This window comes from Bubalus kerabau, chromosome 6 (assembly GCF_029407905.1).
Source record: "Bubalus kerabau isolate K-KA32 ecotype Philippines breed swamp buffalo chromosome 6, PCC_UOA_SB_1v2, whole genome shotgun sequence".
NCBI lineage: Eukaryota > Metazoa > Chordata > Mammalia > Artiodactyla > Bovidae > Bubalus > Bubalus kerabau.
Window position 1 is genome coordinate 40,637,887 of NC_073629.1, and position 27,684 is coordinate 40,665,570.

Here is a 27,684-nt window from a genome sequence, read left to right on the forward strand (position 1 = left end):
CCCTGGACTGTAGCCTGCCAGGCACTTCTGTCCATGAGCATTGTCAGCAAAACTTTGGAGTGGGTTGCCATTTCCTTCTGGAAAGGATACTATTGATTGAACCCTCATCTCCAGCATTGGTAGGTGGATTCTTTACCAAAGAGCCATCAAGGAAGCCCTATGTTGAGTTACATTCCTTCTATGCTTCATTTGTTGAGAGGATATTGAATTTTGTCAAATACACACATAACTCATTCCTTGCTGTTTTGCAAATATTGCACTTCTTAAAAATTGAAGGTCTATGAGCAAGTTTATAAGTATCAATTTTTCAACACCATGTGCTCATTTTGTGTCTCTCTGATACATTTTGGCAATTCTCACAATATTTCAAACTTTTTCATTATATTTATTATAATGATCTGTAATCAGTGATCTTTGATTATATTACTTCAAAAAGATTATGATTCACTGATGGCTCAGATGAGAGCCTCTTTTAGCAATAAAGTATTAATATTTTTTAATTAAGGTAAGTACACTTTTAAAGGTCTAATTCTATTGCATACCTAACAGACTACAGTATAAAGATAACTTTTATATGTACAGGGAAACCAAAGAATTTGTATGAATTGCTTTAAGATATTCTCATCATTATGGTGATCTGGTACTAAGCTTATAATATTTTTATTGAGATCCTATGACATTTATGACCTGAGAAATCAGGGTAATTGGGAATTAATTAAATTTGGGAAAAATCAGAAAGAGGTTGAGAGGTACATGTCTATTCCAAGGCCTTATCCTTAAGAAGTTTCTACTTTTCAAAAATTGACATATTTTTCTTTCCTCTTTCATTATCTCAATTTATTTTACAAACAGTTACCCTCATAGCTCAGTTGGTAAAGAATCTGCCTGAAATGCAGGAGACCCCGGTTCAATCCCGAGGTTGGGAAGATCCCCTGGAGAAGACAAAGACTCCAGTATTCTCGCCTAGAGAATTCCATGGACTGTATAGTCCATGAGTCACAAAGATTTGGACACAACTGAGGGATTTTCACTTTCACAGAATACTAGTCATAGCATTTAAGTCCAACTACAAACTTCCAGGCTTAAAACCACTAAATTTTTAAAACATTTTGTGTAATTTCTCAACCCCTTATGATAACCTATAGAACTATACATTACCTAGTATGAACCCAGCTCTCCAGCCTCAGTTTTGCTCTTTCCTTGCCAATACCATACCTTCAGTCATGCTGGCTTTTCTTCATTTTCTCAAATATGACATGTTATTTTTCACTTTGGAGACATTTTTGAATGTTTGCCCCTACTATTTTTCAGATGCTCTTAACCCAGGTTTTAGCTCAGCTGGCTCCTGTTCTTTATGAAGTGAAGTGAAGTGAAAGTCACCCAGTCGTGTCCGACTCTTTGTGACCCATAGACTGTACACTCCAGGGAATTCTTTAGGCCAGAATACTGGAGTCTGTATAGTCCATTGAATTCTCCAGGCCAGAATACTGGAGTGGGTAGCCTTTCCCTTCTCCAGGGGATCTACCCAACCCAGAGATTGAACCCAGGTCTCCCGCATTGCAGGCAAATTCTTTACCAGCTGAGCCACAAGGGAAGCCCTGTTCTTTATAAGCAGTCCCATAACTCAGTGACTGGCATCACCAGTCATTCAGTTCTGCAAACCAGAAATCTGGTTTCATCTATTGAAGCCCTGTTCTTTTATGTCACTCAGGTCCAATTCAGCATCACATTCTTAATTTACCATCTAAATATTTCTTGACTGTGTTCTTTTCTCTCCACTGCTACTATCTAGCCATCCTTTTCTTAAATGACTAAAGTCTCTTATTTTACTAATATTATTATATACAAAACACCACAGACTCACAATTTAAAGTCAGACTTTATTGTTTATAACAAATGCATTGCAGGATGGATGCAAGGAAACTAATCACAAGCCAGGGCCTGGGAACAACTCATAGCAGTTTTGTAACATATAAGAATCACCTGCTTTCTTTTATATAAAATTGTATCCAGAGGACCCTTTCAAGAGAGGAGTCAGTAACCATGATAATAAGGTCTATACCCACCCAGGGAAGGGAAAGGAAGATGAACATTATGAACTTAAGGTTGCAAACTGCAAAAAGGATATTTGAAAGGCATTCTGTTATTGGATAACAGTATTTGACAGGAAAGATATTTGTCTAGAGTTTAAAGATCTTGTCCAGGAAAATAAAATATGAAGGATATCTACTGAAATTGTTACTATTAGAATACCTGACTAACAGAACTTCCTATTCTTTTGATTATGGAGGGGCTCATTGCAATATCAGCATCTACTTTAGCCCTTTTGCTAATCATTGTATTCTCTATATGCATCCAGAGTGATGTTTTCAAATTAGAAAACCACCACCAGCACCATCACCTTTCCAAAGTCGAGCAGTGGATTACCACTTACCTTAGGATAAAAGGCCAAAATTCTTTACAGGATGGTTATACCTGTGTGCATCTGAAGCCTCATCTCCCAGACTCTCCTCTTTATATTTTCCTCTAGCCATACTAATCTTTAGTTACTCAAACTCACCCATCTCCTTCACCCATCTAGGAAATTCTGTCTCTTCTACTTGGAATGTTCTTTTCTCACCTCTTTCCCTAACTAACTCAAATTTATCATTCAAATCTCAGTTGAAAGGCCACGTCTACAAAGATATTTATCTGGGATTAGGTCAAATTCCCCTCGTATTGTCATGACTTTCTATACTTTCCTTCTTACCACTCACCATAATACTATGAGATAGTATTCTATTTTGGTCTTTATTGAATCTTGAGTCTCAGAACAGAGTCTGGTACATATTGTTTAAGAACTCAATCTGAAAGTGAAAGTCTCTCAATCCTGTGCAATTCTTTGCGACCCCATGGACTACACAGTCCATGGAATTCTCCAGGCCAGAATACTGGAGTGGGTATTCTGGCCCTTCCCTTCTCCAGGTGATCTTTCCAACCCAGGGATTGAACCCGGATCTCCCGCAATGCAGGTGGATTCTTTACCAGCTTAGCCACAATGGAAGCCCAAGAATCCTGGAGTGGGCAGCCTATCCCTCCTTCTCCAGTGGATCTTTCTAATCCAGAAATTGAACCGGGGTCTCCTGCATTGCAGGTGGATTCTTGACCAACTGAGCGATCAAGGAATCCAGTAAATCAGTTGAGGAAGTAAAGCAGTACAAATAGGATACAAGTTGTTTTGAAACACAGGTAAGAAAAATGAAGAGGATACAAGAAAGGAAGTGCAAGGAATTAAGAAATATTTTGAATAAAAATTAGTAGATTTAAGGTTTATGTGGGGGAAAAGGGCAAGTTAAGAGAAAGGGAAAAAAAAAATCAAGGAAATATCACAGGTCTCTAAGTAAGTGGTGAAACAGAGCAGCAGGGAGTATTAAAGGTTTGCTGAAGACAAAAATTGAAGGTCACATTTTGGATATGCCACATATGAGATGTCTGTGAAATACTGAAGTAGAGATGTGAAGCATTTGTTGTAAATGTGAAGGTGAAGAAGAGCTCTGGTTGGCAGATTCAGGTCTCTATGCCAAAACATGTGTTTTAAATCCATGGAAATGATTGCAATTACTTAGAGAGAGGTTAGAGAGACCGAGAATTAAATCCAACTGAGTTCTTAGGTGAAACAGAAGCTAAACCAAAAAAAAAAAAAAAAAAAAAAAAACTGAAAAAGAGCAATCAGCAAGAGAGAAGGAAAATAAGGAAAGAGTAGAATCATAGAGACCAAAGGAAGAGAGGAAGTGAGAGTGTCTCTCCATATTGAATAGTGTAGTGAAACAGAGCAAGATGAGGATAAAGGAGTACATGGTATTAGTAACAAAAATATTTTTGATTATGTTGACAATAGCAGATTAAATGAAGTAATGATGGAAACTGGAGTAAGGAGATGAAAAACGACTGGTGTTGAGGACATTGAGACTGTGTCATGAAAACTTAGGAGTTTGACAAGGAAGAGCAAAATTGAGAGTCATGGATTTTATTTAGCTGAGAGAGGGGACTAAAAAAGAAAGATTGTTAAGTCAGAAGAAAAGGGATAATCTAAGAAATAAAGTCCTCAAAAAGGTGAAAATGGAGGGCATGGACTTCGGTAAAATGAAGTGCTCTATGCTCATTATGATAGGATGAAAGAAGAATATGAAAGGGCAAATGTAGATACAAGATTTATGGGTGAAAAGAGAATTTCCAAGATATGGCTTCTATTTTCTGATTCAATCATGAATATAAAACAACTGAGAGTTATAAGAAACCCTAGATGAGAGACTTAACAAATTCCAAACTTACAATCAAAGTGAAGGAGAATAAATAGCTAAAAGATCAGGAAGAAAATCTGAGTATAGGGTGCCATGAAAGCCCTACCTAAACATACATCCACATTAGGGGTTAAGAGATGGAGCAAAAGCCATACAACATCATCATGTTAAAGCTATTAACATGAAAGGGAAAGAAAAAGAAGAAAGAATATAAAGTAGGAGAAGATACCTGTGAGCTCAAGAGAATTAAGAATTATAGACTACATAATTTATTTTATTTTTTTAATTTCTTAACCATGAAAAGGTCTTTATATTGTGAAAAATACCCGTGTTATACTTGTATGACTGTATGGGAATCATCATTAAATAAGCTATGCTGTGCTGCTGTTAGAAACATTTTATGTAAGAAATACAGATATGGATTAAAGACACATAGCTGGGCAAATGGTGTTAATGGCAACAAACATATTTTTCAACATGCCTTTCTGAGTTTTTAGAAATTATTTTGAGAAATAATGAGAATCTTCTAAAATGAAACAAAATGTTGATTGTACTTATAATTATCATTTTTTATGCTTTTCTGAATTGTTCAAGTTGATTATTATAGCTTTTACCAAAATTAATGAATCATGAAAAGTTACATATTACATATATAATAAAAGAAACTTTATTTCTCTGGGAATATATATACATATATTTAATTTAAATTTTATAATTTAGATTCAGTATGAATTGCAATAAATGGATCCTCAGCAGAGTTACTAATTGAAAAATAAGCATTACCATCACAAGAAACATTGATTTCAATTCCTGTACAATTGTCACCAATTTTATCTCCAGAAATAACATCACAATATGTACCAGGAGGAAGACCAGTTTGCAAAGTTGCAGATAATGCCCTGTAAAAATGAAATTTAAGATTTAACTTGAATTCTCCACAAGTAAAATCAAGATTAGAGACTGTCTCTAAAATAGTTTAACTGTGTGCTATAGAACTCTAAGCAGTCAAGATCGCAATTAAAATAAAATTCAAACACAAAGACCTCTTCAGTGGATGTAACTAGTTTTATCAGAGCCAACAAAATTCTTATAGAGGACTTCAGAGTTTCTTAGTCAATAATAAATTTTATAGAAAAAAAATAAGTTTGAAGAGTATCAGTGAAGATTTGAGTGACTTATGTTCCTTAGAGAAAATTACTACCTTTGGTAAACACAAATATTTTTAATTTGCCTTTGTCTGAACTTAAGAATATACTTATTACTTTCAAGAATTTAAATTTGATTATTTCTTCAAAAAATTTTTTAAGAAGTTAAAATAAATTGAGGTTGCAGATAAAAATAATCTCACATTTCTATGAAGAAGTATACAGTTTCAAAATATAAAGATGTCTCATAAACTTGTATCTCCCATCTACAAAAGACAAACATACAAAAGACAGACATACAAAAGACAGACATCAAAGGACTAGCAATGAATTCTTGGGGAAGATAAGTATATACTTTATTTATTTTTTTGTCAGTGAAATATATGTCGGCCTAGAGTGGGCTAAGAAGAGTGGAAGTTGGCCTTGGATTAAGACATTGTAACTGCTTGCAAAGAGGTCTTCTGAGCTATAGTTCTATAAGGGAAACAGTATGCTGGAGGTAGAGAATTATAAGTATCATAAATGAAAATCAGTATGAGATGTCTCAGAACTAAAACTCAAAAGTCTCCTGAGGTGATTAAATGACCTTTATATGTATTATATGTATTCATTATATATATGCTTTAAAAAGTATTTGTCACAAAGAGACAGGAAAGTGAAAAAGAAGACCAAAAAACCAGATAGTAAAGTAGGTGAAAAAAAGTTATAGAAAAAGATATTTCAGACTAGAGGGAACATTTTCCCATTATTGATTTAAAATCCCTAGAAGACATTCTTCTAGAAATTTCACAAAGTTTTTATTAACTATGCTGTGCACTTTATATGAGGGGCATATACATGTGCATCATATCTACCAAAGATAAGCAAGAGTGCACAAAAAATAACTCCACTTAGAAAAGAAAGTACTTATAAACAGAGGTCAAAAGAATAAGAGTCATCATCATCATTTTTCTTCTGGCCTTTTCTGATCATTATGTTTTCTTAATCTGCCATCTAAAGAATTTTTCAGAGATGAAAAAAGTAAATGAGCAGGAAAAGAATAAACCAATAATATTAGCATAAAATATCATTTTTAACTGATATTTACTTACCAGTCATCATTGTTGAAAACAATGAATCCTTTGTTTCCTCTTCCAAAAGCTACTTGGTTACTACCATTATCCCACCAGTTTGTAAAAGGTTGTCCATCAACCACATTACGGAATATAACCATGTTCCTAAAAAAAAAAAGAGCATGTGAAATAATGATGAATGCTTCAATAGTTTAAAACAAAATGTTAAGAAAGTTTATTATTAGAGGATATGTCTAAATAAGTATTCCTACCTTATTTGACGCCATCGATGTTCACAGACCCAGCCATTGCCACAAGTAGTATCTGGATTAATAGTAACTTCTTTAATTACTCCATTATTATTTGGTGGCCCGACCCAATCATTAACATCCTCAATTAGCAAAAAAAAAAATAAAAATCAATTTTAAAAGCTCAATTTTTTTTTAATTGGAGGAAAACTGCTTTACAATGTTGTGTTGGCTTCTGCTGCATAAAAATATGAATCAGCCACAAGTATACACATGCCTCCTCCCTCCTGAATGCCCTACCCTCCAATACCACCCTTCCACATTGTCACAGAGCAGTAGGTTGAGCTCCCTTAATAATACAGCAACTTCCCACTAGCTATTTTACATATGGTGATGTATGTTTCAATGTTACTCTCAATTTTCCATCCCTCCTTCCCCTGCAGTGTCCACAAGTCTCTTCTCTATGTCTAAGTCTCTTCCTACCCTGCAAATAGGTTCAAAAATACCATTTTTCTAGATTCTACATATATGCATTAATATATCTATTTTTCTCTGACCTACTTCACTGTATATAACAGGCTCTAGGTTCATCCATCTCACTTTAACTCACTCAAATTCATTCCTTTTTATGTCTGAGCAATATTCTATTGGGTATATGTACCACAACTTTATCCATTCATCTGTCACTGGACATCTAGGTTGCTTCCATGTCCTGTCTATTGTAAATAGGGCTGCTATGAACATTGGGGTACATGTGTATTTTTTAATAATGGTTTTCTCAGGGTATATGCCCAGTAGTGGGATTGCTGGGTCATATGATAATTTTATTCCTAATTTTTAAAGAAATCTCTATACTGTTCTCCATAGTTACTGTATCAATTTACATTCCTACCAACAGTGCAAGCAGGTTCCCTTTTCTCCACATCCTCTCCTGCATTCAATTATAGATCTTTCTTTTGGTGATGGCCATTCTGACTGATGTGAGGTGATACCTCATTGTAGTTTTGATTTGCATTTCTTTAATAATGAGTGATGTTGAGCATCTTTTCATGTGTTTACTGGCCATCTGTATGTGTTCTCTAGAGAAATGTCTGTTTAGGTCTTCTGTCCCCCCCACCTTTTTTTTATTGAGTTATTTGTTCTTCTGATATTGAGCTTCATGAGCTGCTTGTGTATTTTAGGGATTAATCCTCTGTCAGTTGCTTCATTTGCTATTATTTTCTCCCATTCTGAGGGCTGTCTTTTCATCTTGTTTATAGTTTCCTTTGCTGTGCAAAAACTTTTAAGTTTGATTAGGTGCCATTTTTTAATTTTTGTTTTTATTTCCATTACTCTAGGAGGTGGGTCAAAGAGGATCTCGCTGTGATTTACGTCAGTGTTCTGCCTATGTTTTCCTCCAAGAGTTTTATAGTTTCTGGCCTTACATTTAGGTCTTTAATCCATTTTGAGTTTATTTTTGAATGGTGTTAGGAAGTGGTCTAATTTTGTTCTTTTACATGTAGTTATCCAGTTTTCCCAGCACCATTTATTGATAATAGCTTACATTTTTAACATTACATGTGTCCTTATTTTTACCATCTGAGCCGCTCATTTAGTACACCAAACCCAATCTGTCCTATTTGTGTCTTTGTAGTGTCTTCATTTACTATCCAACTTGCTCAGTATTTTTACTGAATTTCTCTTATCCCTAACTTTTCATTCTCTAGTGCCGTATTTCAAACAAGGGAATGATTTTTTTTTTAACCCTCTCATTATCTTTCCAAGCAATTACAATGACTTTTCAATATCACTATTGGAAGTGAGTATAATGTCATTGAAATGGCAAGGAATTTATTGTTAGAAAAAGCAAGATTTAAAGACTTATTCTTAGGTTCTATTACTAAGACTAAGTAACAGGTTCTGTTACTACTAACAAGGAAAGCTTAGTTAATACACATAACTTCTGTGCCTCACTTTCCTCTTCTATAAAATGAAGATATGACTTAGTTTCTATAAAAATTGAATAAGATATATAAAAATGCTTTACAGATGATAATTGCTAAATACATATTATTTTATTTCATTCTCCTTTTTTCAATAAATATATTAATCAAAATATAATAATATCCTTTACTAAATTGACCAAATTTCTGACTGGTACTTTCAAAGATAATCATAGGAAAAGACAGATTATGTCAAGGAAGGTTATCAATATCTGTCTTAAATCATATGGTATGATGAATGATGGATAAAACTAAGAGTTGTTAGCATGCAGAAGTCTTGAAAAAGCCTTGCAAATGTTATGGAAAAAGGGAAATGAACATATGCCATGACTCCTGACATCAGAAATAAAAAAAAGACTAATTGTAGTGGAAATTATAAGTTGGGCCAATATAAAGGAACACCTAAATATTAAGGCTGTTAAGAATAGAATGAGTTGCTGTAAAAAGTAGTAGTGGACTTCTAAACTTGAAAAGGACCTACTAGAAATTAGAGAAATATCTATCTGAAGAGAATTTTCCCCTTGAGGTATGAAGTTGCTGTATGATGCTACATTTGAAATCTCCAGTTTGAAAAGTAAACTTCACTAAATTTCCAAGTACCTTAATATACATTTTACTCACTGTATCCTTATTTTTAAGGGGTATTTTTTTTGTAGGCCAGTTGGCTGAGAGTGTATATTTGTTATAATTTGAAACAACCTACATACTCTGTCAACAGAGATCAATTCATTTTTGATTTTTAAATATCCACTGCATTGTTAAAAGAGCACTATATCAGATTTACACTTAATAAATATTTGATAAACTAGTGAATGTAATAGCATCATGAGAAATTAAACCAAAATTATTTTTTTTTGTTTGAGAAAAAGATATTTTGGACAGCACCAAAACTCACTTTTCCATTCTCAAAATGTCTTGGCCAATGGTAGCTTGACATTACTCGTGTAAATCCATAGGGATGAGCGAGCATAAATCCAACTCCCATTTTGTACAGTCTAAAAGGCATAAAATTATAACATTATAGAAGAAAATAATATTTTTAACATCATTAAAATGTAGGTTTAAAAATGGAGAACTTTGTTTCTTACCTAGCATCCCAGAATGTAAGAATAGATGCTCCCCCAGCTCCATGCCCTCGCTGACTGTCATGGTTGTCAACAAAGACAAGTGCCCTGTCAGAAGGCATGAAACCCCAGCCTTCTCCCCAGTTCCTATTAAAAAACAAATCTTAAAAACACATATATGTATTCTTTTACAATGACTTTAGAGTAACCTAAATGTGTATTCCTTTCACTATAGCACCCTGTAATGAAATGCTCTTTCTAATTAAACGATTATTCTCAAGGCTTTTAAAATATAATATATATAGATATATTGGGTTGGCTAAAAGTTGCATTTGGTTTTTGCCATTAGATGGCTCTAGTAGTGCTTAGTTATCTTTCAACTGAAACAACTTAGTTAGATTGTGTTGTGACAGCTGTCATAGCAGTATGCATTTAAAAAAAAAATCAAAATTGGTGAGTTTTTGTTAGCCATTTTAATATTAATGATGCAGATAAAAAGCAGCATTTTCGGCATACCATGCTTCATTACAGTCATGTCCGACTCTTAGAGACCCCATGGACTATACAGGCCAGGGAATTCTCTAGACCAGAATACTGGAGTAGGTAGCCTTTCCCTTCTCCAGGGGATCTTCCCAACATAGTGATCGAACCCAGGTCTCCCGCATTGCAGGCAGATTCTTTACCAGCTGAGTCACAAGGGAAGCCCAAGAATACTGGAGTGGGTAGCCTATCCCCTCTCCAGCAGATCTTCCCAATCCAGAAATCGAATTGGGGTCTCCTGCATTGCAGGCGGATTCTTTACCAACTGAGCTATCAGCGAAGCCCACTATTTCAAGAAACATTCAATGCAACTGAAATGCAAAAGGAGAAGGCAATGGCACCCCACTCCAGTACTCTTGCCTGGAAAATCCCATGGGTGGAGGAGCCTGGTAGGCTGCAGTCCATGGGGTCGCTAAGAGTTGGACACGACTGAACGACTTCACTTTCACTTTTCACTTTCGTGCATTGGAGGAGGAAATGGCAACCCACTCCAGTGTTCTTGCCTGGAGAATCCCAGGGACAGAGGAGCCCGGTGGGCTGCCGTCTCTGGGGTCACACAGAGTCGGACACGACTAAAGTGACGCAGCAGCAGCAGAAATGCAAAAAACGATTTGAGCAGGTTATGGAGAAGGCACCGTTACTGATTGATTGTGCCAAAAGTGCAAATTTTTGTGAAGTTTTACAAAGTTTCTTTTTTTTTTTTCAAGATTTAATGTACATTTATTCTTAACATGTGGAACATATAAAGATTTTATACTGAATAAATGATATTCATTAAGCCAGAGGAAAAGGAGGAATTTACATCGGTTTTTTTTTTTAAACTACATTATCTTCATGTTTGCAATTCCACACTAGATGATCTACCATGGTCTAGTAGACCAGATGAAGTTTATAGTAATCAAACTGAGACACTTTTGAGAGCAATCAATGTTATACCACACATGTGATAGCCAGCCAACACATTCAAAATACCCAAATCAGGAATTGAAAATCATTTGTACCAGCGTGGTTAGGTTAATCGCTTTGATATTTGGGTTCCACATAGTTAAGTGGGGAAAAAAACTTCTTGACTATATTTCTGCATGCAGTTCTCTAATTAAACATAAATAAAAAATTCCATTTTAAAAACAAAACTGCCAGAAAGAAAAACACCAATACAGTATACTAACGCATACATATGGAATTTAGAAAGATGGTAACGACAACCCCGTATGCGAGACAGCAAAAGAGACACAGACTTATAGAACAGTCTTTTGGACTCTGTGGGAGAGGGAGAGGGGGATGATTTGGGAGAATGGCATTAAAACATGTATAATATCATATAAGAAATGAATCGCCAGTCCAGGTTTGATGCAGGATAAAAGAAGCTTGGGGCTGGTGCACTGGGATGACCTAGAGGGATGGTATGGAGAGGGAGGTGGGAGGGGGTTCAGAATGGGGAACACGTGTACACCCATGGTGGATGCATGTTGATGTATGGCAAAACCAATAGAATATTGTAAAGTAAAAAAAAAAAAAATAATAATAATAAAATAAAATTTAATTAAAAAAAATAAATAAAAACAAAACTGCAACAAAGAATGAAAAGCAGATACTGTATAATAGATAAAATTATGAAGTTGCCAGGCAGAAGACAGTGGAACTAAATGGTGAATATGTTGTTCAATAAAATTCTTGGTAAAAATGAAAAATGTGTCTTTTTTGATACTTAAAAACTGAAAGAACCTCAATTTTATCTAGGAATATATTCCATGCATGTATATATGTAGGAATTACTTAAATTACATCATGTTACAGGTATAAGATTTTTGTTATAAAACATATTTTAAAATTTTCAGTATATTATAATTTAGATGGGCTTTAGAAGGACCAACATCCACTATCATACTATACAGATGAGAAACTGGGTTTAAATAAGCCTTCAATATTATATTGTTATAATGTTAATATTTGAAATCAATTAGTTGATTAATATATGTAATTCTATAGCATGGCTTCATTGTAGGAAGCCATTCATAAATTATAGAATCATTTTAACAATAACCTGGGCTTGAAAATTATATGCAAACATTAGTCAAATCTAGTAGAGTCATATTGAAATCTCTAGATCAAAATCACAGATTAAAATCTCTAGATTATGCTTTGGATCTCAAAAAGCACCTCTTTGTGATTGACATTCTAAATAATAATGATGATCCCTTAGCAGTTAGGGAAGTATAACACTTGTTATTAGTAAATGAATCCTTGAAAGTTGTCTAAATAAAATGTATTAAGAAGAAAACTCATGCTGGGGTAATATAACAAATAAATCTGTGAAATAATTCAAAGGATAAATCATATTTCATTTACTTTAAGTAAGCCATCTTCTCTCCACTCCACTTGCGTAGAACTGTGCCTAGTTTTGCACCATACTTAAATTCTGTCACATGGCCATTTCCAAAGTACTCACTGCTTGTAATTGTCTCACCACCCACATCAATTACCTCATAGAAATGAAGAAAAAAATATCATTTAAGAAAGAATTTTAACTAATAAGTTAAAATTATATAGAAAATAGCTTTATACTATTTTTATGAAATGCCCCAAATAGTTTTCCTTATATCAAAATTCTTATTTTTCTTTGCTAAAATATATACTACAATATTAAAAGGAGCATGACAAAGTAACCTGTTGTCCTGTGAGAATGCTGTCCAAATTAGTCTTATTCATAAATGATAAAAGTAGCTCATATTTATATAGCACTTAATGTCTGGCTGACAATATTTCTCAGTGTTTGATAAATATTACCTCTTTAATTCTCCAAATAATATAAAGATATAACCATTATCATTATTCTTTTTGATAAATTTTGAAAAAATTGCTCCTCAGGTTGATCAATTTACTATACATCTAAATAGTGCTCTAGCCAAGATTTAAAGTCAGATAACCTGTCTTAAGACAATTACTATATTATTATCTGTCTTCTATAATGACTTCTGGGGACATTATATGACATAGAGATTTTTGCAACCTATATAAATTATCAGAACTTGCATAAAAAACCTCTTATGACAAACATACAGTCTCTGAATAAAAGGAGGTTAAGGAACACTCTTCTATATAAATGATTCATCCATTAATCTACAGAAACTGTGTTTTTAATGAAATCTGCCATTTATTTTCTGATAAATTATTGATGAATACTGATGATGAATTATACTCTGATAAATAATAAATGGTATTATTTTATATGGACACAATCCATAGAGTTGCAAAGAGTCAGATACGACTGAAGTGACTTAGCATACACATGTATTGACATACCTCCTGGTAAATGAAAGGTCTACTTCCTTCAGGGAACCAGCTTGTGTTTAGATTATGCAGTTTATCCAAAACTGCCTTTATGTCTCCAGGCCACATGTGCTTAGAAGCATCAATTCGGAACCCTGCTACACCAATGTCAATGAGTCGGTTTAGATATTCAGCAACTGTGGAGCGCACGTAATCTTTCGCCAATGCAAGATCAAGAAGACCAACCAGACGACAATCTCTGACCTACAGAAGTAAAACTTTGTGATTGATCCTTGGAACATCACCTCCACCTGAGAATCCATTTAATTATTTTCATTTATTCATTAATATTAATAGATATTTCTATAGTGCCTTCTTTGCTCTGGTCTCTTAAGTTACTGACATCCTACTATGGACATACCTTAGAAATAGTTTTCATTATAAAAATGGAGAATGTAGAAAATGCAGTGGATGACGTTTTTCATTGTGAAAAATTAGATTTCAGAAAATGTTTTAAATATTGATTTGAAATTATTATTTTTAACAGTCAGACTTGGAATCTTGTTTTCCTAAACAATCTAAACTAACATTTAAAATGGAGATCAGTAAACTACATGTGGATAATAAAAAGCATAGATAACTCATTTTTTCTAAGTACCTGATAAGCAACATTATAGCTCTTAATTTCTCCATTTCCAGTTTTACATTTTCCATCATTAAAATCCCATCCAGAGTATGGGACTGCTGGGAAATCCCTAGTTCCAGGGTTGAAGTAACTTCCACAAGTACTGCTCGTTCCCGCACTCACACCACTTCCAGTCATATGATTAATTACAGCATCCACATAAATGCGAACCTGAAAGAAAAATTTCTATTTCAGTTTGGCTTACAGAGAGGTAGAAATTTATATTATTATTTAGAGTTTATAGCACATTGATGACACTCCAAAATATTTGTTATTTTATAACTTACCATCTTAGAAAAGCAACAGTCAAGTATAAAAGAAAGCATTGTGAACTGAAGCCCTACATGCATTCCAGCCACTTGGTCAAATGGCTCAAGCAGTAAAGAACCTGCCTGCAATGCAGGAGATGCAGGAGACATGAGATCGATCCCTGGGTCAGAGAAGATCCCCTGGAGAAGGAAATGGTAACCCACTCCAGTATTCTTGCCTGGAAAATTCCATGGACCATGGAGACTGGCGGGCTATAGTCCATAGGCTTGCAACGGGTCAGACATGACTGTGTAAGTGCTGAGTATGATAAATTAAATGAACCCCAAACTACCAAAACTATGAAAAAAATGCAAAGACACTATTATTGACAGGGGATCAGAATCAGTTGAGGCAGGAGAGATTATTGATTTTTGAAATTACATGGGTCATCCTAAAAAACAGAAGCCAGCCTCTAGTATCTATTTAGGATCAGAAGAAATAAAATTAGGTATTGTCTTTCATTATCCTCCTTATCAAAGAGAAAATAATTACATATCATCATAAAACCTGTGGGAAGGAAGACCTGGGATTATGGGTGGAGAAACAAGTCACATGAACCTATCAGTAAATATTATAAGTAGAATTTCCTATTCAAAACTGGAAAAGTATTTCTGATGAATGTGTACAGAAAAAGGGGTTAAAACTTGCTATTTTGCTTTAAGCTTGTGGCCTTAAACTTTTCCTTCATCTTCTTTAGTGGACAAATGGCATATATACAAATAATTACAAAAGCTGAATATTAGGTAACAACTAAATTTTATATTTTTAAAATATAAAATTAAAAAAATATAAAATTTATTTGTAGCTAAAGTATGAAGTAAAATTTCAAAATATATGAAAATTATTCTGCTTAAAAGGAACAAGAGGCAAGAGAGATAAATTATTTTTCTATATAATATGTTTAAAGAAAACTTTAATTCACTTACACCAACATTGTTACATCTAGTCACCATGTCTTTGAATTCACTTTCATTTCCTGATCTTGTACATAACTTGTAGCTAACTGGTTGGTATCTTTCCCACCAAGGTCTTGAAGGGTCAGTAATCACAGCATTTTCACTGGGTGGGGAGATCTACAAATAAAACAAGCTTAATAAGTATCAAATTATGGCTTACTTTATATCATTGAATATTTTAGAAACTAATCAATAGTCTAAAATTACTTCTGAATCTTTGTATTTGCAGCTACATTTCTTTGCAACTATTGAATATCCTGGTGAAAAAAATTATCTTAGAAATAAAACAAAGTCGCCAACAATTTCAATTTTTTTTTTTCCCTCAGAAAACTGTTTTACTTAGAGTACTTTAATTGTGAAGTAAAATGTGGTCCCAGCTTTCAGACACAGAAGATATTACCACTTACTCTCAGCACAGCAAAGTCTGCAACTTATACAATGAACAATACTCACCTGAACCCCTCCAAATCCTTTGGGGGCTAAGTATCGCTCACATTCAAGAGCAATATCGACCCAGCGCCACTCAAACAGATGGACAATAGATGTCCGTCCAGTTTTGGTGTGTGGGGCATACTGAGCCCAGCAGAACACAATGACTGAAAGCAACAGAAAGAACTTCATTTTGCATTGAAGTTGTCAGTGTTCTTTCCAGCAACTATCTATATTCCTGTAAGAAGAATATTTTACAAAGTAAATGTTAACATGAATAAACACTTGGACCACAGACTCTTTATTCATAATCTGAAGAGAACTATTAATAATAACATTAAACAGATGAAGAACATCCATAAAATCTCATAGGAATACCACCTAAATCAGCGGTCACCAACATTTTTGGAACCAGGGTCTTGTTTCATGGAAGACAATTTTTCCACGGCTACCAGGGGTGGGGGATGGTACAGGTGGTAATTCGAGTGTTGGGAGCAATGGGGAGTGGCAGATGAAGCCTTGTTGGCTCATAAGCTGCACACACCTCTTGCTATGAGACCCAGTTCCTAATAGGTCATGTACTGGTACTGGTACTGGTCCATGGCTGGGAGTTTGGAGAGTCGTGATTTAAATGACCTTTTATAACAATGTTTTCCTTATTGAGAGAATATTAAAATATATATAAAGTTCATAATCATGCATTACTTAGCTAGGATTAGACCTTATTTCTGAAGTCCTTTATTAATAGAAGGAAAAAACAATTGGAGTCAACTGAATTCACAGTCAAAATATTGCAAATATTCATAACATTTCAGTTTCAAAAAACAAAACAAAACAAAAACAGACTATTCAATTCCATTCTGGTTTTACCCTCAACCAAAAATTGTAATCATTTAACTTTCTGCACCAAGATTTAAGAAACCACTTCGAAGATGAATGACCATGAATTGAGGAAACAGACCTTCCTTCCTCCCCTCTTCATCAAATCCTGTGCTTAATGCATTGGCTGTAGCAGTAGAGTGTGGCTTTTTTTCCCCTCTTATTTCTTATAACCAAGTATCTCTTATACATGATAAAACACTGTTAATAAATTCACATCCATTTTCCTTCTTAATATACATGAAATTCTACTAGACAGAATATAATACAGGTGGAAAAAAGTTAATCTAGTCATTCAACAAGCATTAACTAAGTGTCTGTTTTTTTGCTAAGAACATGGATAATATTCAGGATACAATGATGAACAAGACAGACAAGATACTGTTCTCGAGCAACTTACATTATAGTGGAAAAGAAAGAAAATACATGAGTAGATAATAATAATAGTAAAACAATGTAAGATGGCAATAAGAACTAGTATTAAATAACAGTGTAATAAAATAGAAAATGACTTCACCATCAGTGTATTTTAGACTGAATAGTCAGGGAAGGTACCTTTGACAAAGTGATTTTCAGGTAGAATTTGAAAGATTAGAAGAAGGCAATTATTTTAAGATCAGAAAAAGAGTAATCTAGTTAGAAGAAAGTGCAATAGTAAAAGCCCAAAGTAGGAAAAAGCTAAGAATACTCAAATGACACTAAAAAGATAAAATAAAATAAATAAAAGTCAGTGCAACTAAAGCAGGTGGCAAAGGGGAAAGGAAAACAAGATGAGGTCAAGAGAAATAGGCCAGATCATGTAGGGCCCTATGGAATATAATGAAAGAGAAGGCCACTGAGGGTCAAATAAAGGGACCTAAAAGATTCTGATTAGCTTTTAAAAATAATTAGTGCTCTGCTGTGAAGAAAGTAGCTTATAGGAAGACAAGAATAGAGGCAAACAGATCAGTAGGCTTTTTCAGTGGTCTAGGAAAGAAGTAAATGGTTTGGACTGGGGCAATGACAGAACACATTTCACAGGTAAAAAGGCAATAGGTTTACAGATAGATTGGAGCTCAAGAATAAGGGAAAGAGACAAACTAAAGAAGTGGGTATTTGGTGACACCATTTACTAAGATGAGGAAAAATGAAGTACTAGCTTCGTGGAGGAAATACCAAGAGCACTCTATGAATCCTAATGCTCTGCTTCAGTCCTTTCTCCAATCCACTTTGTGAATAATCTCTATGTTCAAATTTTTTTAAAAATTATTATTTAGTTCAAGCTGCTGTAACAAGAATACCATAGACTGGATGGCTTATAATTAAATGTTTATTTCTCACATTCGTGGAGTCTGGGGAACCCAAGATCAAAATATCAGAAATCCAGTGTCTGGTGAAAGCTCCCTTCCATGATCACAGATGGACATTTTCTTCTTGTATCCTCACATGGTGTAGACCATTGAGAATTTTACACTTTTTTGCTTCTTACAAGGACACTAATTCTATCAGGGGAGCTTCACTCTCATGACTTTACCTTAACATAATTACTTCCCAAAGGTGTCATTGCCCAATATCATCCCACTGAGAGGTAGCGTATCAACATCTGAATTTTGTGGTGGAGTGAAACACAAACACAGTCTCTAACACCCATCCATTGCAAAACTAAAATTCCTTTATATTTTACAAGCAACTTTATTCCTTCATGACTTTCAAGTATTTTCAAGTTCCCTTCTATCACCCTTGAATACTTAGTAACTATTCTTCCTTTCAGATGCATAAAGCATCTTTATGAAGTTTATCTTGATAGTAAGGTAGGACTTTTCTCTATGATAGTTTTTGAACTTATATGATATTAATAAGTGATATTTGATTAATTCTGTAAAAAGTAAATATTTACATGGCCATGATTCTGGAACAAATTTTCTTAAGGGTAGACTTCATAGTTAATGGTCCTTGCAAAACAAATAGCATAATCAATAAATGTTTGCAACATACAGACTCTAAAATTCAGGTATTGTGTAAGACACTGGTGTAGCTTGGGTCATGTCCACATTGATTTTTTTTAAAACAAATGAACATTATGTCAGAAATTGTATAATATAGTCTACTCTAATCATTGCAGAAACTTTGCACACATAAAAGAACTAAGGCTTAGAGAGACTGAACAAATTGTTCAGGCTCACATAATAAGTTACAAAGTTGAAATTTGAAAATTGTCCTAGCACAGGTCAACATTCTATGTACTACAACAAAGTTTCTCATAGAATTTTTGAGTTGTAATGTCCAATATGGTAGCCACAAGGAACACTTCACTATTAAACCCTTGAAATACGATCCCCCTCAGTCAGTCTATCCCATCAGGAAGCTTTCATAAGCCTCTAACCTTCTCCACCAGAGGGCACAAAGACTGAAAATCAAAATCACAGAAAACTAACCAATCTAGTCACAAGGACCACAGCCTTGTCTAACTCAATGAAACTATGAGCCATGCTGTGTAGGGCAACCCAAGTCAGACAGGTCATGGTGGAGAGTTCTGACAAATGTGGTCCACTGGAGAAGGGAATGGCAAGCCACTTCAATATTCTTGCCTTGAGAACACTGTGAACAGTATGAAAGCACAAAAAGATAGGACACTGAAAGACAAACTCCCCAGGTAGGTAGGTACTCAATATGCCACTGGAGATCAGTGGAGATATAACTCCAGAAAGAATGAAGAGACAGAGCCAAAGCAAAAACAACACCCAGTTGTGGGTGTGACTGGTGATGGAAGTAAAGTCCGATGCTATAAACAGCAATACTGCATAGGAACCTGGAATGTTAGGTCCATGAATCAAGGCAAATTGGAAGTGATCAATCAGGAGATGGTAAGCGTGAACTTCAACATTTTAGGAATCAGCAAACTAAAATGGACTGGAATGGGTGAATTTAACTCAGATAACCATTATGTCTACTACTGTGGGCAAGAATCCCTTAGAAGAAATGGAGCAGCCCTCATAGCCAACAAAAGAGTCCAAAATGCAGTACTTGATGCAGTCTCAAAAATGACAGAATGATCTCTGTTCTTTTCCAAGGCAAACCATTCAATATCACAGTAATCCAAGTCTATGCCCTGACAAGTAATGATGAAGAAGCTGAATTTGAAAGGTTCTATGAAGACCTACAAGACCTTCTAAAATTAACACCCCCAAAAAGATGTCCTTTTCATTACAGGGGACTGGAATGCAAAAGTAGCAAGTCAAGAAACACCCGGAGTAACAGGAAAATTTGGCCTTGGAGTAAAGAATGAAGCAGGGCAAAGGCTAATAGAGTTTTGCCAAGAGAACGCACTGGTCATAGCAAACACCCTCTTCCAACAACACAAGAGAAGACTCTACACATGGACATCACCAAATGGTCAACACCGAAATCAGATTTATTATATTCTTTGCAGCCAAAGATGGAGAAACTCTATACAGTCAGCAAAAACAAGACCAGGAGCTGACTGTGGCTCAGATCATGAATTCCTTCTTGCCAAATTCAGACTTAAATTGAAGAAAGTAGGGAAACAGTGTAAGTCAGAAATAGATTTAAGGGACTAGATCTGATAGACAGAGTGCCTGATGAACTGTGGACAAAGGTTCATGACATTGTACGGGAGACAGGGAGCAAGACCATCCCCAAGAAAAAGAAATGCAAAAAAGCAAAGTGGCTGTCTGAGGAGGCCTTACAAATAGCTGTGAAAAGAGAAGTGAAAAGCAAAGAAGAAGAGGAAAGATATACCCATTTGAATGCAGAGTTCCAAAGAATAGCAAGGAGAGATAAGAAGCCTTCTTCAGCAATCATTGCAAAGGAACAGAGGAAAACAATAGAAAGGCAAAGACCAGAGATCTTTTCAAGAATATTAGAGATACCAAGGGAACATTTAGAGAAGGCAATGGCAACCCACTCCAGTACTTTTGCCTGGAAAATCCCATGGACGGAGGAGCCTGGTAGGCTGCAGTCCATGGGGTTGCTAAGAGTCAGACACGACTGAGTGACTTCATTTTCACTTTTCACTTTCATGCATTGGAGAAGGAAATGGCAACCCACTCCAGTGTTCTTGCCTGGAGAATCCCAGGGACAGGGGAGCCTGGTAGGCTGCCATCTATGGGGTCGCACAGAGTTGGACACGACTGAAGCGACTTAGCAGCAGCAGCAGCAGCAGCAAGGGAACATTTCATGCAAAGATGGGCTTGATAAAGGACAGAAATGGCATGGACCTAACAGAAGCAGAAGATACTAAGAGGTGGCAAGAATACACAGAAGAACTGTATAAAATAGGCCTTCATGACCCAGATTTTCACGATGGTGTGATCACTGACCTAGAGCTAGACATCCTAGAATGTGAAGTCAAGTGGGCCTTAGAAAGCATCAGTGCAAACAGAATTCCAGTTGAGCTATTTCAAATCCTGAAAGATAATGCTGTGAAAGTGCTGCACTCAATATGCCAGCAAATTTGGAAAACTCAGCAGTAGCCACAGGACTGGAAAAGGTCAGTTTTCATTCCAATCCCTAAGAAAGACAATGCCAAAGGATGCTCAAACCACCACACAATTGCACTCATCTCACACACTAGCAAAATAATGCTCAAATTTCTCCAAGCCTGGCTTTAGCAATACATGAACCGTGAACTTCCAGATGTTCAAGCTGGTTTTAGAAAAGGCAGAGGAACCAGAGATCAAATTGCCAACATCCACTGGATCAGTGAGAAAGCAAGATAGTTCCAGAAAAACATCCATTTCTGCTTTATTGACTATGGCAAAGCCTTTCACTGTGTGACTCAAAACAAACTGTGGAAAATTCTGAAAGAGATGAAAATACCAGACCACCTGACCTGCCTCTTGAGAAATCTGTATGCAGGTCAGGTTAGACTGGACATGGAAAAACAGATTGGTTCCAAATAGAAAAAGGAGTTCGTCAAGGCTGTATATTGTCACCCTGCTTATTTAACTTATATGCAGAGTACATCATGAGAAACGCTGGACTGGAAGAAGCACAATCTGGAATCAAGATTGCTCAGAGAAGTATTGATAACCTCAGGTATGCAGATGACACCACCCTTATGGCAGAAAGTGAAGAACAACTAAAGAGCCTCTTGATGAAGGTGAAAGAGGAGAGTGAAAAAGTTGGTTTAAAGCTCAACATTCAGAAAACAATGAATATGGCACCTGGTCCCATCCCTTGATGGCAAATAGATGGGGAAACAGTGGAAACAGTGGCTGATGTTATTTTTTGGGGCTCCAAAAACACTGCAGATGGTGACTGAAGCCATGAAATTAAAGGATGCTTACTCCTTGGAAGCAAAGTTATGATCAACCTAGACAGCATATTAAAAAGCAGAGACATTTCTTTGCCAACAAAGCTCCATTTAGTCAAAGCTATGGTTTTTTCAGTAGTCATATATGGATGTGAGAGTTGGACTACAAAGAAAGTTGAGCACCGAAGAATTGATGCTTTTGAACTATGGTGTTGGAGAAGACTCTTGAGGGTCCCTTGAACTGCAAGGAGATCCAACCAGTCCATCCTAAGGTAATCAGCCCTGAATGTTCATTGGAAGGACTGATGCCGAAGCTGAAACTCCAACACTTTGGCCACCTGATGCAAGGAGCTGACTCATTTGATAAGACCCTGATGCTGGGAAAGATTGAAGGCAAGAGGAGAAGGGGACAACAGAGGATGAGGGGGTTGGACGGCATCACCAACTCAATGGACATGAGTTTGAGTAAACTCCAGGAGTTGGTGATGGATAGGGAGGCCTGGTGTGCTGCAGTCCATGGGGTTGCAAAGAGTCGGACACGACTGAGTGACTGAACTGAAACAGAAACATGTTATATATGGAAAATATACTTCAGATTTTGAAGAGTTAGTATGAAAAAGAATGTAAAAAATTTATTTGTATGATGAGTTACTTTTAATACACTGGGCTGTGCTGTGCTTAGTCACTCAGTTGCGCCTGACTCTTTGCGACCTCATGGACTATAGCCCGCCAGGCTCCTCTGTTCATGGGGATTCTCCAGGCAAGAATATTGGAGTGGGTTGCCATGCCTTCCTCCAGAGGATCTTCCTAACCCAGGGATCGTACCCAGGTCTCCCCTATTACAGGAGGATTCTTTACCATATGAGCAACCAGGGAAGCCCAATTAGGCTAGATAAAATTTTATTATTAACATTAAATCCTCTAGTTTCTTTTTATCTCTTTTAATATGGCTACTAAAATTTTTACATTACATATGTGGTTTTCATTATATTTCTATTGGACAGCACTGTTGTAGCACCTTTATCATATTCAGCCTGAGAAAGGACAAGTCCATGCACAAATACAAATAACAATAATAAAGTGAAAAACATAATCATTATTTTAAGAGACATGTGAGTAAGTGTTCTGGGATTCCATTTATAGGAAAATCCCTTGTGACTGACAGGAATAGAGGAATGTAAAATTGCCTTGCCTTATCATACTGTTCATGGGGTTCTTAACACAAGAATGCTGAAGTGGTTTGCCCAGCGAACTGATGCTTTTGAACTGTGTTGTTGTAGAAGGCTCTTGAAGTTCCTTGGGTTGCAAGGAGATCAAACCACTCAATCCTGAAAGAAGTCAGTTGTGAATATTCATTGGAAGGACTGATACTGAAGCTGAAACTCCAATACTTGGCCACTTGATGCAAAAAACTTACTCATTGGAAAAGACCCTGATGCTAGGCAAGATTGAAGGCAGTAGGAGAAGGGGATGACAGAGGATGAGATGGTTGGATGACAAAACCGACTTAATGGACAGAGTTTGAGCAAGCTCCAGGAGCTGGTGGAAGGGGAGGCATGGTGTGCTGCAGTCCATGGGGTCACAAAGAGTCAGACACAACTGAGTGACTGAACTGAACTGACTGAAAACTGCCCTGAAGAATCAGTTTTATTTTAATGAAAAGAGATAAAGTGAAATGGTTTTTAAATAAGAAAAAAATGTTTATCAATTGTAGGAATTGGGCAAGGAGAATAGCAAGTCCCTTGGACTGCAAGGAGATCCAACCAGTCCATTCTAAAGGAGATCAGACCTGGGTGTTCTTTGGAAGGAATGATGCTAAAGCTGAAACTCCAGTACTTTGGCCACCTCATGCAAAGAGGTGACTCATTGGAAAAGACTCTGATGCTGGGAGGGATTGGGGGCAGGAGGAAAAGGGGACGACAGAGGATGAGATGGCTGGATAGCATCACTGACTTGATGGACGTGAGTTTGAGTGAACTCTGGGAGATGGTGATGGACAGGGAGGCCTGGCGTGCTGCGATTCATGGGGTTGCAAAGAGTCGGACATGACTGAGCGACTGAACTGAACTGAATATAGTTTTATAGAACACTGAATTAGAAGTGTTGGAGCAATAGGACTTAGTAAAATTATATTGAGGGTCTTGCAAAGTCAGGGAGAAGTAAGCAGACTTTTCTAAAAATTATGAGAAGCTACAGAAGGTTTTGCTTGTTTTTAAAATGGAAAGTAACATGATTAGAGTTTCTGGAGTATAGCAGATGGATTGGATTGGCAGGCAAAGAGAACTGGCAGGCAAAGATAGAAACTTATGCAGTAGTACAACAGACTAGTGATGAAAAACCTGAACTAGGATTTCAGCAGTAAAATAAAAATTGGAGACTATGTACCAATAAGTGCCAATGAATGACATTTGCCAGTATCCATATTTTTGTGGAATCTCTTCCTACATAGATTATGGAGTTGGTTTATAACTTGTTTTGTCCAGAGGGATATCAGCAAACAAGATACAGACACAGTCAGAAGTTTGATTGTCATCTGTACATCTCTTGAAAATCTGAGACCATTGTGGTGCAATAACTGGGATAGAAGACCATGTGGAGAGATTTAAGTGGCCTGAGCCTTTCCAATCATGTGAGCTGACCTACCAGCTAACTGTAGTTGAATGATTGTTCCATAGCTAAATCAGTAGAAGAACTACTTAGTCGACAAAGAGATATCTGAGACATAGTAAGTTATTATTGTTATTCAGCAATAATGAAATGATATAAAGGGGAGAGAGACAATAGATTTGTGTGTGTTAGTTGCTCAGTCCTGTTGACTCTTTGACACCATGGACTATAGCCTGCTAGGCTCTTCTGATCATAGAATTTTCCAGGCAAAATACTCGAGTGGGTTGGCATTTCCTTCTCTGGGGGACCTTATAACCCAGGGATCAAACCTGGGTCTCCCACACTGCAGGGAGATTCTTTACTGTCAGGGCCACCAGGGAAGCCCAACAATACATTTGGTGGAGATAATTCTACAAAAATGGTAGCTAATCAAATGTAGGGGAATAGAGAAAAGGAAGAATCAAAGAGGACTCTATGATTTAAAGGTTAGTGACTCTATGATTTAAAAGTTAGTGAGTAGAACAATGGCAATACTATTATTATTCATAGTGTAATCTAGAGGCAGACTTGGTTTAGGGACCCTGAAGAGTGATTATGGGATATATTGATTTACTGTATTAAAAAACACTAGATATGGAGAAAGAAGAGAGATTTGGCAGTTTTCAACAAAGAAATGATAGTTTCGGAAATGACGCACAAAATATTTAACAACTGATTTAGTACAGACGCCAACCAATCAAAACAAATGCCATTATAAGCAACTAGCATGTATAGGCCAATGCACTCTGGTGGGATTATCAGACCTGGAGAGCTAGACTCTTGAAAGTTGACAAGATACCAATACGGATGTTGAATCCAGTGTTATAGCTTTGCAGTCTATATGATGGGTCAGCTAGAAGGGAACATATAAAGTTGCCTTCAAAGTAGGGAGAGGAGTTTAATTACCAAATAAATGTTTTCAATAACAAGAAACGAAGGAAAATTGGCAAAGAGGACAAGAAACTAATTGGATATAGATGAATATTAGAAACAGAATAGCAAAGACTGAGTAGAGAGTGGATGACATAGCACTGATGGTGATAAAGAGTTGAGAGAGAAAAAGAGCATCATTTGAACTTCACACTTGACTCAAGGTTTCAAATATTAAAATGTAATGGTTAAGAATGAGACTTTAGGAGTTACACAAAATATAGTTTAAATCCTGACCTTGACGTTTATCAGCTGTGTGATCTTAAAATTTATCTATAAACTAGAAAAAAGCAATATGTACTGCATAGAGCTGTTATGATGATTAAACTGATCAATACATGTAAAGTTGTTACACCAGTGCATGGATACAGTAAAAGCTCAATGTATCAATATTTCATTGCTGTAATGTTATTATTATATTGTTATTTTTACTTCTGATGCTATTCAACTGCTAGAAACTCATGCGCTCATCCTACTTTCACTTTTCATCTTAAGTATTGTCTTTCCATTCCACTCTTCCCAAATTCTCAAGTATTTCCTACATCTCAGAGTATTTTCATATCCCCCCAGAGGAACAGATGGTGATAAGAAGAAACCAGGAATGTTTTTCACTTGTAATTTTTCCCCATTTTCTTTTCTTTTTCTTTCTCTCCAGCTTTCTCTTTTTAAACCTCTTTAGAGGTTCTGGCAGACTACATATTAGTTTTGTAAAAACTTCTCATCATTGCTTCATCAGTTATCTCTGAACTGTCCTTTAAACAACAAGCGTTTTTCACAAAGCATATAAAAATATTATTAGAATAAAGGATAACCTGCAGACACAATTTGGGGGGTTTTATTAGTATTATAGCATAGGTGGAGATATGAAAACATATAATAACTTTTACCAAGGATCAGCCATTGTCATATGTTTTCTCATGTAATCTTAATTTTCATCTAAGTTAAAGAGTTATAAACTTCAGAGCAGAGACATTAAAACAGATATTTATATCTTGAAAAGTAAATACTGCAAATTCTTGACATCTTTGGCATTAAAAATAAAACAGAAAAATAAGCACTTGAAGTAGTTTTTATATCTACTTCTATTGTTATTATAGTCTACTTGCTATTATAGTCTTTCTAAAGTGGTTCTACTCAGAGAAGCTATTCACAGTAATACTAATATCAGTGCTCTGTTGCCCACACCTCATATTTTCTGGATTGTTCTAAAAAGTGGAAATTTATTTTTATTTTAAAACTCTAATGGTTACTATCATTTACCAAATGACATGTCTTAGGAATTCCTAAAAAACATTAAATAGGATCTTTGATAATATTTTAACAAAGCAATATTCTTTAGGGAGCATTTATATTTGAAGTTTCAATAAAACATATCTAATGTTAAGAAGGAAAAAAGTTCTGTTTACTTAGACTTATCTACAAGGTTTATTCTCAGGATAATAAGTCACATGTAAAGATTAGAGAAATGAAGGTAAAGACAATCAAATTTACATACCACACTTATAAAATGAGAGAAACATTTTGAGCCACGGCCCAGATGCATTTCAACACAGAGTACATTTTGTGCCGCTGGATACTGAAACTTGAGTTGTCAACAAGTTTAAAATAGATTGTGAACTCTGAACGTATCAAAGCATATGACAGAAATCACTCATTTTGAGAAAAAAACGGAAGAACTATATGACACTCAAAACCATTTTAATAACTTACCACATCAACTTCCCTAAGTCAGTGGTCTCCCAAATCCATAGTTCAGTCTTTCCAATTATAAAACAACAAAATCACACAGTTCTGGTTTAGTTTTCTTTTCAGTTAGGAAAAAAAAAATCTGAATTCAGGATTTTATAGATTTCCTATACTCTGCTTTTCAAGAGGTGCTCTTACAATCCTGCTCAAAGTCTCCAAATCTAATTTGTACAAAAAGTATACTCTGAGCTCCACATGACACCAGATTTGGCCACTCTCCCTCCTGCTTCCTGACCAAACTGTTGACTTCCCTCCCCCAGCTCAGTTTG

At 35.8% G+C, this 27,684-nt stretch overlaps 1 protein-coding gene across 3 annotated transcripts; it reads right to left on the reverse strand.

Annotated features, from left to right (window-relative positions):
• Positions 1-4,931: 4,931 nt before the first annotated feature.
• On the reverse strand, positions 4,932-27,684 carry LOC129655046 (alpha-amylase 2B-like). 3 transcript variants are annotated; one of them, XM_055584941.1, is made up of 11 exons: positions 27,380-27,684; positions 15,985-16,198; positions 15,502-15,648; positions 14,240-14,437; positions 13,615-13,845; positions 12,661-12,794; positions 9,796-9,849; positions 9,603-9,702; positions 6,750-6,868; positions 6,517-6,642; positions 4,932-5,179 (listed from the first exon to the last, which is right to left on the reverse strand). In XM_055584941.1, exons 2-11 carry the CDS (start codon positions 16,150-16,152, stop codon positions 4,990-4,992), a joined length of 1,467 nt encoding a protein of 488 aa, XP_055440916.1. In that variant the 5' UTR covers positions 16,153-16,198; positions 27,380-27,684; the 3' UTR covers positions 4,932-4,989. The 3 variants fall into 3 exon arrangements, with proteins under 3 accessions (XP_055440916.1, XP_055440914.1, XP_055440915.1); XM_055584939.1 differs by having other exon boundaries at positions 9,796-9,918; positions 27,380-27,682; XM_055584940.1 differs by lacking the exon at positions 27,380-27,684 and adding an exon at positions 27,165-27,328 and having other exon boundaries at positions 9,796-9,918.